At 38.0% G+C, this 11470-nt stretch overlaps 2 protein-coding genes across 2 annotated transcripts; both read right to left on the bottom strand.

Moving 5' to 3' along the window:
- Positions 1-1000: 1000 nt before the first annotated feature.
- LOC124370634 (MFS-type transporter clz9-like) lies at positions 1001-2116 on the bottom strand. The gene has a single exon (XM_046828920.1). The coding sequence runs from the start codon at positions 2114-2116 to the stop codon at positions 1001-1003; it is 1116 nt and encodes a 371-aa protein (XP_046684876.1).
- Positions 2117-8542: 6426 nt separating this feature from the next.
- On the bottom strand, positions 8543-9691 carry LOC124370633. The gene has a single exon (XM_046828919.1). It carries the CDS (start codon positions 9689-9691, stop codon positions 8543-8545), a length of 1149 nt encoding a protein of 382 aa, XP_046684875.1.
- Between the last annotated feature and the right edge of the window lie 1779 nt (positions 9692-11470).

Below are 11470 nucleotides of genomic sequence, written 5' to 3'. Positions count from 1 at the left end.
CATATTTATATCATTGAGTTTGTTAGGCATACATACAATGACAAGGTTATGTTTACCATACAAAATACGAGTATATTAGGGGAGACCTGTGTACCTAGGGCCATATTTTTTCAAACACTCATATTTTGTATAAATTTATTGTTTTTGTATAGCAAATTGTATAGAACCTATTTAGTGTTATTCTTCTACTTACCAAATTTTTTTTAATTTTTAAAATCATATATTTTTTTGTATTTTTTTTTTAAAGATTGCAAGTGGCCCTAGGTACCATGAACCATTGTACCTAGGGCCACATATATTTGTACCTAGGGCCACCAATTACCATAATCAATAAATTGTGATTTCATAGAAACTGGATTCAAAGTAAATAAACAAGCATTACCTGGTATTATACCTTTACTTAAATGGTTAGGTAAAAAACAGTATTTTAGAATTACATTGGTTTTTAATCAACTTTGTACGCAGAAAAATCAACACCAAATGATAGTTGGATCCTACCTCGTGACGAGTTTGAAATGGGTTTGGGTAATTTGGAGATAATTTCACAACCGGAAAGTTCAAATATGTCATCTTTGTCATACACAAAGTTGTTTCTGGTGGAGTCAGCTTTTTTTAAGTATTTCACTGAATACACATTGGCTAGTTCATCCACGTCAAGCACTTCAACTACGAAGTTTCGAGTTGATTTCTTGCCACTTAATAGCGTTAAACAGAAATCTCCTGCTTGTACTGGTTTGTCGATGCCGTCATCACTCTCCATTGGTTGCGGTGGCCAGTCACAGATGTCATCAACTGAATCGGAATCTTCTTCTGGGATGTCTTCATCAGATGTAGAGGAATTGTCAAAAGTGAGAAATTTGCGACCTTGGTTTTGATTCTTGCAAGTTAGGACAATTGGCTTCGATCGAACTTTAAGGCTGTTAATTTTTTCATTTGTCTTTTCTTTACTAGCAAGCTTTCCAGCCTTCTTTGAGACTTTTTCTTGTTTGATAGCCATTATTTAAAGTTTTTCTGGAGTGTCGGTTAAAATCCGGCACCTCCCAGGCTTACGCCCTCCTCGCTTGCCAGTCATCTTCCTTGGTGGTGCTTTAGGGTAAGGCCGCACCTGTTCTGGGGTAAGCTTTACGCTTTTTGTAGGCTGAGCTTCATTTGAAATATTGGTGCCAGATGTTGATGGTCGGTTTTCAAGCAAGTCTGAGCTGGTTGTGTCAAGAGTAGGCCTAGTCGTTGGTCCCATTAGGCCTGGGTCATCAGCTTCAAGTTGTGCTTGCACTGGCAAAGGCCTATCTGAAACACTTGAGCTTAAAAACTCGTCATCCGTGAATATATTTCGGTTTATAGGCCAGATGCCGGAAACTCTGAACCCTGCTTGTATGTTTGTATGCGTGAACGCCTTAGGGTATGATTTCCCAAATATCTCAGCCAAATCATAGATAGAAATTGGAGTGCCATGGTGCATGTTCAGCCACTCTGTGCACGCGGTATTGTAGTATTTTTTCAATGGCCCATACACCCCCCTGTCAAGGGGCTGTAGCTTATGGCTAGTGTGAGGCGGAAATGTCAATAGCACTATGCCATTAGATTTACAGACATCAATTGCTTCAATTGTGACGTGTGTTTCATGGTTGTCAAGGAGTAGAAGGACTTTTTCTTCTGGTGAGGGTTTTACATGATAAATAAAATGATTCAAATACTCAAGGAACTTTTCTGAAGTTGACCAACCTGTCTTGTGAGCTGCTCCCATTGTTCCAGTAGGAGCTCCCTTGATCACATGATCTTTATAGTGTACCCTAGGGAAGATCATCATGGGAGGAACGGCGTTTCCAATGGCATTTACTGCACATATAATTGTGGTGTTAAGGCCTCGCTCCCCAGAAGTGACTGATCCTACCTGTTTTACCCCTTTGCCTGCTACTACTTTGACCGGATTATGTACTGTAGTTATACCACTTTCGTCTACATTATATAACCTTTCTGGAGGAAAGTTGTGTTTTTCAATGACTTCTGAATATTTATCAAAGAACGTATTTACATTGGCTCTATTAAACGAAGTAGCCCGAGCCAAGCTAGTAGCCTGAGGCTTGCGAAGACTTATTACAGCCTCATGTCTCTTCATGAAGTCTAAGTACCATTGATCGCCTGCTTTAGAATCTCTATTCCAAGTAGGAGGGTACGTTTTTCCATTTAATTTTGCATAATCAAAGGTAAGTTTTTTTCCTTCTGTTCTAGACAATCCGTAATGCATTTTGCTACACTGTAGCAAGTACTGAACTAATTCAACCTCCTCCTCTCTAGTAAACACTGTCCACACAGCGCATCTATTAAAATAAGTAGTTGGATCTGTTTTACCAGTTTGGTAGGCCAAATAGCGCTGCAGTGTTGTTCTCTTCACTCCAGATTCTTTTGCCGCTTTTCGCACCGATACGCCATCCTCTAGAACCATATTTGCTGCAGCCATCACATTTTCAGAGTTTGGTTGCGATCTCTTCTTACCCTCTTTATTTCTGGGCATCTGAAAACCAAAAACACAGATCAGAAAAGCCAAATTTTAGGTTACGGTATACATTGTTATATAATTTAAACATTAGTCACATTTAATGCTTTTGTACCTAGGGCCACCAAACTTGTACCTGGGGCCATGGCCCTAGGTACACATGTTTACTGTGGCCCTAGGTACAAGTCTGTACATATTTTATCAATAGTGTTGTCATAACCAAGTCAAACTAACCTTAATCCTGAATACTAAAATCTATTCTGCACTAAACAAAGTTTCACACTAACTCAGTAAAATAAGGCAAAATAAGGATGCAACCTCGGAATGAAAGATAATAAGCTAAAAATTTGCATACGTCCTTTATTTTGATAGTATAAAACTTACCTCAAAAGTCTCATATAATCACGTGTACGCGTCTTTAGATATTTAAGGTCAAAGTTCATGAAAATCAGTTTTTTTGAAAATATCTCGTTTCCCTTACGCTAAATGACTTTGAAGGTGGTAAGAAGAAATTGTAGAACGAAAAATTCTCTTCAACTTTTGTCTGAAGTAATTTTATGTACGCTCAAACCCTTTTTGAGATACAGCGCAAAGAGTAGGGGACCGCTTACCTGTATATACGATAATGCGAGGTCAGCCAGTAGAATACAATAAATAAATGAGTTTATATATTTGTTAATTATTCACTTACTATTATTATTACTTAATACTATTATTACTGTTAGCATTATTATCATTATTATTACATTTTTATTATTATCATTATTATTAATTTTTATTATTATATATTATTTAATATTCCATATTTATAGATATTAATTATAAATTATATATTCTCTAAATAATACTTATTATATATTTTTACCAAACATACAATATTAAAAGAAATATTTCAAATGAATACTTTTCTTCCATATTACTATATATTACTATGAATATTATACCATATGAATATTATATCATCGATGGTTGATTTTCTCTTGCATCGCGTTTGTATGGGATAAAGATGATACTATCTCTCATATTTTGAATAAATACGTCAAATATTTACAAACACATTATGGGTTAAGTATCGTTTGTTGTATTTGATGGTTACTCAGACTACACTAAGAGCATTAAAGCAATGGAACAATTAAGAAGAACTGCCGGTGTTTCAAAATCTTACGAACTCCGCTTCGATTTTTTATCGAATTCATCTAATAAAAAATATTTATAGACATGCTTATCAACAAATTAAAAACTGTTAATATCACTACAAAACAAGCCAGAGATGATGGTGATGTTATCATTGTAGAAACAGCTAGTTGCAGAGTCTGAAACTTTAAAAAGAATACTTCTGTCATTGTAGAAGAAGATATTGATTTGCTAGTTATCTTGATAGGACGTGCTCAATCACATCAACAAGAAATTATAAAAAAAAAATGGGTAAGAGTAATGTGGAGACAAAACTGTATTTATCGAAAATTTTTGATAAATACCCTCATTCTAAGAAACACATATTATTTTTACACGCGTTTAGTGGATGTGATACGACTTCTGCGCTTTATAAAAAAGGTAAAATATCGTTTATTAAAATGTTCGAAAAACATCACGATTTAAATCAATCAGCTGAACTATTTAAACAAAAAAAAAACTGCTCTGTACAAGAATTATTTGAAAATGGAGTATTTCCTTAGCAACGTATAATGCTCCGAAATCAGAAGACGATATAGACTCTTTTCGATACACCCAGTTCATCAAATCAACAAGACGCAACAAACCAGTGCAGTTATCAAGTCTTCCACCTTCATGTACAGCAGCTCGTCAGCATATCCTTCGTGTCAATTATCAGACCCAAATTTGGTTGGGAAATGATTTAGAACCCCAGGAATTCGGCTGGGTACTACAAAATGGAACCAATAATAAACATTATTACCACCAGCACCAGAAGAACTGCTGAATACAATATTTTGCAATTGCAAGAAAGGTTTTGGTACTAATTGCGGATGCAGGAAATCAGGATTGCGATGCACTTTAATTTGTAGGCAGTGTAATGGACAATCATGCCTCAACGCTTCATCAACTTCAGATGGTTTCAATGAAGGAAGTGAATATGCACCTGATATTCTTGAATCTTTCTATTCTGATACTTTCGTAAACGAGAATGATGATAATGAATCCGATATTGAACAGCCAGAGGAAGAAGAAAATTAAAACAAAAATATTAATCATTAATAATAAAAACAAAATATTTTATATTTGTAATTTTAATAAATTGATTATTGGATCAATAAATAAATAGATAATTAAAATTCATTTGAAATATTTCTTTTAATTATTGTAATGTTTGGTAAAAATAAAATAAGTATTATTTAGAGAATATATAATTTATAATTAATATCTATAAATATGGAATATTAAATAATAAATAATAATAAAAATTTAATAATAATGATAATAATAAAAATGTACTAATAATGATAATAATGCTAACAATAATAATAGTATTAAGTAACAATAATAATAGTAAGTGAATAATTAACAATATAACTCATTTATTTATTGTATTCTACTGGCTGACCTCGCATTATCGTATATACAGGTAAGGGTCCCCTACTCTTTGCGCTGTATCATCAAAAGGGTTTGAGCGTACATAAAATTACTTCAGACAAAAGTTGAAGAGAATTTTTTCGTTCTACAATTTCTCTTACCACCTTCAAAGTCATTTAGCGTAAGGGAAACGAGATATTTTCAAAAAACTGATTTTCATGAACTTTGACCTTAAATATCTAAAGACGCGTACACGTGATTATATGAGACTTTTGAGGTAAGTTTTATACCATCAAAATAAAGACGTATGCAAATTTTTTAGCTTATTATCTTTCATTCCGAGGTTGCATCCTTATTTTACCGGACTAACATACTATCTCTAAATTATCTGATACACTTACCTTCAGAGTGAAAAATCCAAGCTGGTAAGTAGAAAAAATTACTTTTGCAAGTGAAAACTAGCTCAACTGGATATCCTCTGGCAATGCTAATTAGTTTATCTCCAACACAGGAATAGGAGCTGCAAGCAATTTGTTTTTATTTATTTTTTTTTTTTTATAAGGGCATAAAACACGGAGGTTATCAATGCCCGTAGGGTTAACGGACACCTACACTTTAAAATATGGTGTCACGTTATCAGTATAGAGAATAGACTTCGGATCGCTGTGTCAAAGAAGATTATCACATTAAGACAATAAGAAAAACAACAGCAGTGAACAGAGGACTAAAACTAAATAACAAAAATAGCCGAGAGGCTGTAAAGGGGCCCAATAGTTAAAATATGTCAGATAAATAATAACGATAATAAATATAACAACAATCTAATGCTAAAACCAGGTAAGTTAGTGAAGGTAAGGTTGTAAAGGGACCCACCCTCACTAATAACAAATAATAAATAACAATAACAAATAACAATAAATAGAAGGACAAAGTTTATATGAAGACTTGAAATAAATAACGGGCTAAGTGCCAAAAACAAAGTTTTGAGATAATCAAGTTTTTCTGTTGGGTGAAATAACTACGTACAGTATTGAGATTATAATTTTATTATAGTTACATGGGTACAAGATACACAATATACCTAAAAATCAGACATGTATCTAGAATCATTTAAGAATTAAAAAATACAAAAGTGTAACATGGGCTAAGTGCCAAGTCATAAACCTATTTAATGGGCTATGTGCCATGTCATAAACCTATTTAATGGGCTATGTGCCATTGATTACATTTGCAAAATTTCTTCATAGAATATCTTGCTTTCATTTTTAAGAAATGGTAATAATTGACGCAAATCTTTTTTCTTATCTTCTGTTAATCTGTTCTTACAACTCAAGTTGAAAAGCTTGTCCTTAATTTGTCCCATTTCCACATTTTTCTTCAGCACATTACATTCTTTCCATGCTTCCATTTCATTCAATGTCCTCCTTGTTTTTACTTTCACGTTGCCTTTAGATACTTGAATCCAGTGTACCTTGGATATTTCTAACTTTTTAGTATCCAAAGTGTTTTCAGCAGCGGATTTAAAGTCAAAGAAATCTTCAGGAGCCATTAGTGTGACTGTATATGGGTTTTGCCTGTTTGCATTCGCTATCAAACTAACCAAATCCATTGTAGTTTCGCATTTTTCAACACGCTTCCTTTTTTCAATGAGCGCAAAGTCCCTGTCACAGCTCATAAAAGAGTGCCCCGGTACCAAGAACTTTTGATTAATTTCATGAAACTGTTCTGTAGAGATAAGATAGTACCACAAGAACAATAACATTTTGTTCTTGTTTTGTCCAAAACAATTATCACTCCACACATTGAGAACCTTTTTGTTGGTTATTCCATTATTTAAGGACTTCAAAAAACAAGAAGCAATTCCGTTACTTTCTCTGCCTGTTATTGACTCATTCCATAAAAACATATTTCCTGTATTGGAGTCACCCACATGAATACATAAATTATAGCAGGATAACTGTCGTGAATAATACATTTTGTTGTGTGTTAAACATGGCAGTGACAGCACCTGCTGAAGATCCATAGATACAGTGCAAGATCTATGATTAGAATCTTTTGAGTTGGTTAAATCGTCTTTCATTACAGATAAAGCTTTTGCAGCTTTCCTATGATGATTTTCAATTTTAAATTGTAACTCTCTGTTTCCAGGGCTGCCCTGTCTCTGGGCTTTCAAAATATCACATGTGTCGCATGTGTCTGTTCTTGGAAGACGGAAGGATAAGTCTGGGAAATGTTTCTTGAAAGTACTAAAATAGTAACGATAAGTTATCGGAGAGTCAGTGTGGAGTTCTTTGGATGCAAGATACATTCTATTTATGCTTAGATCTTGGCTAAGATATTTCCTCGAACTTTTATTCCTTGTGTAATGGCTCTCCATCACGTGGGAAAGTGTTTGTGTCCCAACAACAAGCATTTCATGTTCTTGAGAGAATTTCCTTGTTTTCAATTTATTACCTCTTTTTTCAGTGTATGAGGTCATGCCCAATTTTTTCGCACTCACTAATGTTTCAACTCGCCTCTTGTTTATGGAGAATGTATCCAAAAAAGTTTGTTTACAAACACTGAACACACCACCTCCTTCATTTGGTAGAGTAAAGCAAATAGTGCATTGCCTTCTATTGTCCTTCTCATTTGTGTAGTTACCATGTCGCCTTCTTTTTACTGGTATGAGAATTAGAAGTCCCATGAGAAGGTTGTTTTGTTTAACATTATCCTCCAAGTTGTAAAAATCAGTAAAGAGCTTCAAATTCCAATCAGAACTGATCGTCTTACACTCGTTCTTACATTTGCAAATTGCCTGTAAAATAAAACCTATGTTAGTAGCTGACATTACTGAGTGTCAGCCACTTAGCCCTATATTCCAAGCCTTCAAAATTTCTTAACTATGTCTAACCTGTGTTCATTTCGTATTTCCTATGGTATTGAAACCCATGCCTTTTGATTTAAAAAGTTTTGATACACGACAGCGATGATATTATTATCCTTAATAACTATTAATCAATTAAAAAACACTTACCCTAGTACTAGGTTCTTCCTTAGCACTAACAATTTGTTTCTTCTTAGTTATGTATGCCAATCCTTTACTTCTTCGTAATTTCATCTTCTGCTGGATTGTACCTTCTCCTTTCTTCCTGTTTTTCTTTTGAACATGATGTTCTTCAAATACGTTCTCCATAGTAACAGTTATAATGATCAACTATTATTACAATAGAAAAACACTAACATAACCTCAAACAGTTCACTTTAGCCCTTGTAAATAAACAACAGCAAGCTGACTAAAACTGGAAGTGGCACTTAGCCCGTCATATAGGTTAGGCGGGTGGCACATAGCCCATGGCGCAGTCTATCGGATTTTTTAAAAACTACTTCCAATGCATTTGGCACTTACCCCGTCATATAGGTATGTAGGGCTTTACATTCAGAAACATATTCAAAAAAAAAAAACCATTTCGTAATTTTTGGCACTTAGCCCGTTATTTATTTCAAGTCTTCATATAACTTAACAGGTACTCGCTCAGATCAAATCTTTGAGATAAGACTCGTTCTTCTTAAGAATTCAAAAAGCTTTACAATGACTGACTCATCATCCCCCAACAGATCGAATAGACTTGCTGGGAACTGACAAGATCGTCTTAGCATTGCATAATCACGGCATTCGACCAAAATATGCTCGACACTCAGAGCCACTCCACAACACGAACACTCCGGGGGATCCCCACGGCTCATGAGGTACCCGTGAGTCAGCAGCGTGTGCCCGATCCGCAACCGACACAACAATACTTCCTCTCTGCGGTTCTCGCGGATGGCTGTCCCCCAGGGAGCTACTGTGTGTTTTATGGCTCTTAGCTTGTTGCGCACCGTCCGAGACCAAGAGTCACCCCAAACTCGTCTTAACTTCTCCTTCACCATTGGCTTTAGGTCTGACCCTGTCACCATAGCAGTAAAAGGAGGAAGCTCATGAGCACTCCCAGCAGCCCTGTCGGCAAGCTCATTTCCGGGAATTCCCGCGTGACCGGGCACCCACACCAGAACAACCTGTATATTTTGGACTTGAAGTCTGTGAATGGCACATCGGATGTCGCGCACAAGGACATGTTTTGGATACATGTCCTTGATTGCTTGCAGACTACTAAGCGAGTCGGAGCAGATGACCAGTCTTCTGGTCCTGGGGCAGACGATGTTCAATGCTTTAAAAATAGCGGTCAGTTCTGCCGTGTAGACTGACGCTACAGAGGGCAGACAGAATCTATACTCACGACTCGCCGTTATGAACGCACATCCGGTGCCATTCTCAGAACTAGATCCAGCAGTGTAAATTATGTCGCAACGTGCCCGAGCACTCAAGAGTTCCCGGAAAGCCTGCGTGAACACTAAATTAGAAGTGTTTTCTTTCTTGTACTTGTGAAGTGACAGGACAACTTCGGGACTTAATACTAACCAGGGAGGAATATCACTCTGGTAGCATTGGCTTACTTGGTACTCCTCGATACCAAGGTCCGAGAGGAGCGCTTTAGTCCTTACTCCAAAGGGAGCTGAGATGTTAAGGCGATTAGCATAGACTTCGAGCAAGTCATTTTCAAATACGTGTTCATATGCCGGATTTTCGGGCTTGGCTTTAAGGGAGTGAAAATAATTTATGGCAAGTTGCTTGCGTCTCATATCCAGCATTGGTTCACTAGCCTCCGCTAATTAGCTAGGTATAGGGCTTGAACGAAAAGCTCCAGTAGCCAACCTGATCGCAGAGTGGTGAATCGAGTCAAGCATTCCTAACGCGTTTGGCCGGGCAGAAGAATAAACCTGAGAACCATAGTCAAGGTACGAACGGACGAAAGCTTTGTAGAAACGCAGCATACATGTCCTGTCCGCGCCCCACTTGGTCCCAGTAAGAACTCGAAGCATATTTAGCCTTTGTAGACATTTTGCCTTAAGGGATTTTAAGTGAGGGATCCATGTAAGTCGGGAATCAAATGTAAGACCCAAGAATCTCACATACCGACTTGATGTTATTCGGGATCTGTTCAAGGTAAGCGACGGTTCTAAATAGTTTCTTAGTCTGGAGAATGTTATACATTGGGTTTTGGAAGTAGAGAATGAAAATCCCGTCCGCCTACTCCATTCCTCCAGTCGCTTTATCGTTAGCTGCAGGGAACGCTCCGCAGTAGCAAGTCTTCTTGCAGAGACGTAAACGGTGAAGTCGTCCACAAACAGAGAACAGCGTACAGGACGGCGGACACAAGCCGTTATGTCGTTTATGGCGACGGCGAATAACGTGCAGCTCAAAACGCTTCCCTGTGGTACCCCGTTCTCCAGATTGGTTGTGCTGGATAGGTTTGTCCCTAGTCTAACCTGAAATGTACGGTCAGACATGAACCCCTGAATGAAAGCCAGCATATTACCACTCACTCCCCATGCCTGGAGAGTGTTAATGATGCCTCTCCGCCACGCTGTGTCATATGCCTTTTTCAGGTCAAAAATACAGCGACTACTTGCTTTCCCTCAAGGAATGCGTCACGTATGGTTGTCTCAAGGGAAACCATGAGGTCCAACGTCGATCGTCCTTGGCGAAAGCCGCATTGCTCTCTCGAAAGGAGATTGTTCTTTTCGAGGAACCAGATTAGCCTACGGTTTACCATCCGCTCCAACACCTTAGAAAGGCAGCTGGTAAGCGAGATGGGCCGGTAACTAGACGGAGATAGTTTGTCCTGTCCCGGTTTGTATAAGGGGATGACGTGCGATTTACGCCATGCTAGTGGGAAAGTTTGTTCCTCAAACACTCTATTGTAGAGCGCTAAGAGGGCCCCCTTACCCTCTGAGGGTAAATGTCTAAGCATGGCATAGTGCACGTCATCCGGACCAGGAGCAGAGTTGGAAGTACATAACAGTGCGGAGTCCAACTCCTGCATCGAAAAACTTATATTTAAGGGACATGGATTTGGATTGTTGAGTAGTATGTCTGTTTGTTCAGAATATTGCTTATATCTCAAAAACTCAGGACAGTAAGACGAACTTTTTGAGACCTCCGATATGGAGGAGGCCAACAGGTCGGCAACATCCCGGGGATCAGTCACAACGTCTCCGCCCGACTTGAGTCCCAAAATTGGCAAAGGTTGGGATTTGCCGCACAGCGACCTTAACCTTCTCCATACTTCGGCCTTTGGAGTTGTTCGATCGTCCTGGGTATGACGTTAAACTGCCTTTCCCATCCTTTCCCGTATCCTTAATCCTATCAATCCCTACTCACTCCTTTCCGACTGTTCCGCTTCGTCACCCGCTGGGAGTGCCCCAGCCCTAATCAAGGAGTGCCTTCTTGTTAGTGTGCTGGGGCTGATGTGCGCTTGCGCTGCCGACGCGTCAGTGACGATACGGATCTGAGACCAGCCACGTCAGTCCTTGGTCAGGAAGTGTGCAGTGAGCAGAGATGTCGGAGTCTCTGCTGCTACGTGCGAG

This window comes from Homalodisca vitripennis, unplaced genomic scaffold (assembly GCF_021130785.1).
Source record: "Homalodisca vitripennis isolate AUS2020 unplaced genomic scaffold, UT_GWSS_2.1 ScUCBcl_350;HRSCAF=2152, whole genome shotgun sequence".
Classification (NCBI taxonomy): Eukaryota; Metazoa; Arthropoda; class Insecta; order Hemiptera; family Cicadellidae; genus Homalodisca; species Homalodisca vitripennis.
Note: the sequence above shows the minus strand (reverse complement) of the source record. Positions and strands in the feature narration are given on the sequence as shown.

What these genes read in the sequence shown, in the direction of transcription:
- LOC124370633 (XM_046828919.1), bottom strand. Translation starts at nt 9,691, where the DNA reads ATGCTGGATATGAGACGCAAGCAACTTGCCATAAATTATTTTCACTCC.
- LOC124370634 (XM_046828920.1), bottom strand. Translation starts at nt 2,116, where the DNA reads ATGAAGAGACATGAGGCTGTAATAAGTCTTCGCAAGCCTCAGGCTACT.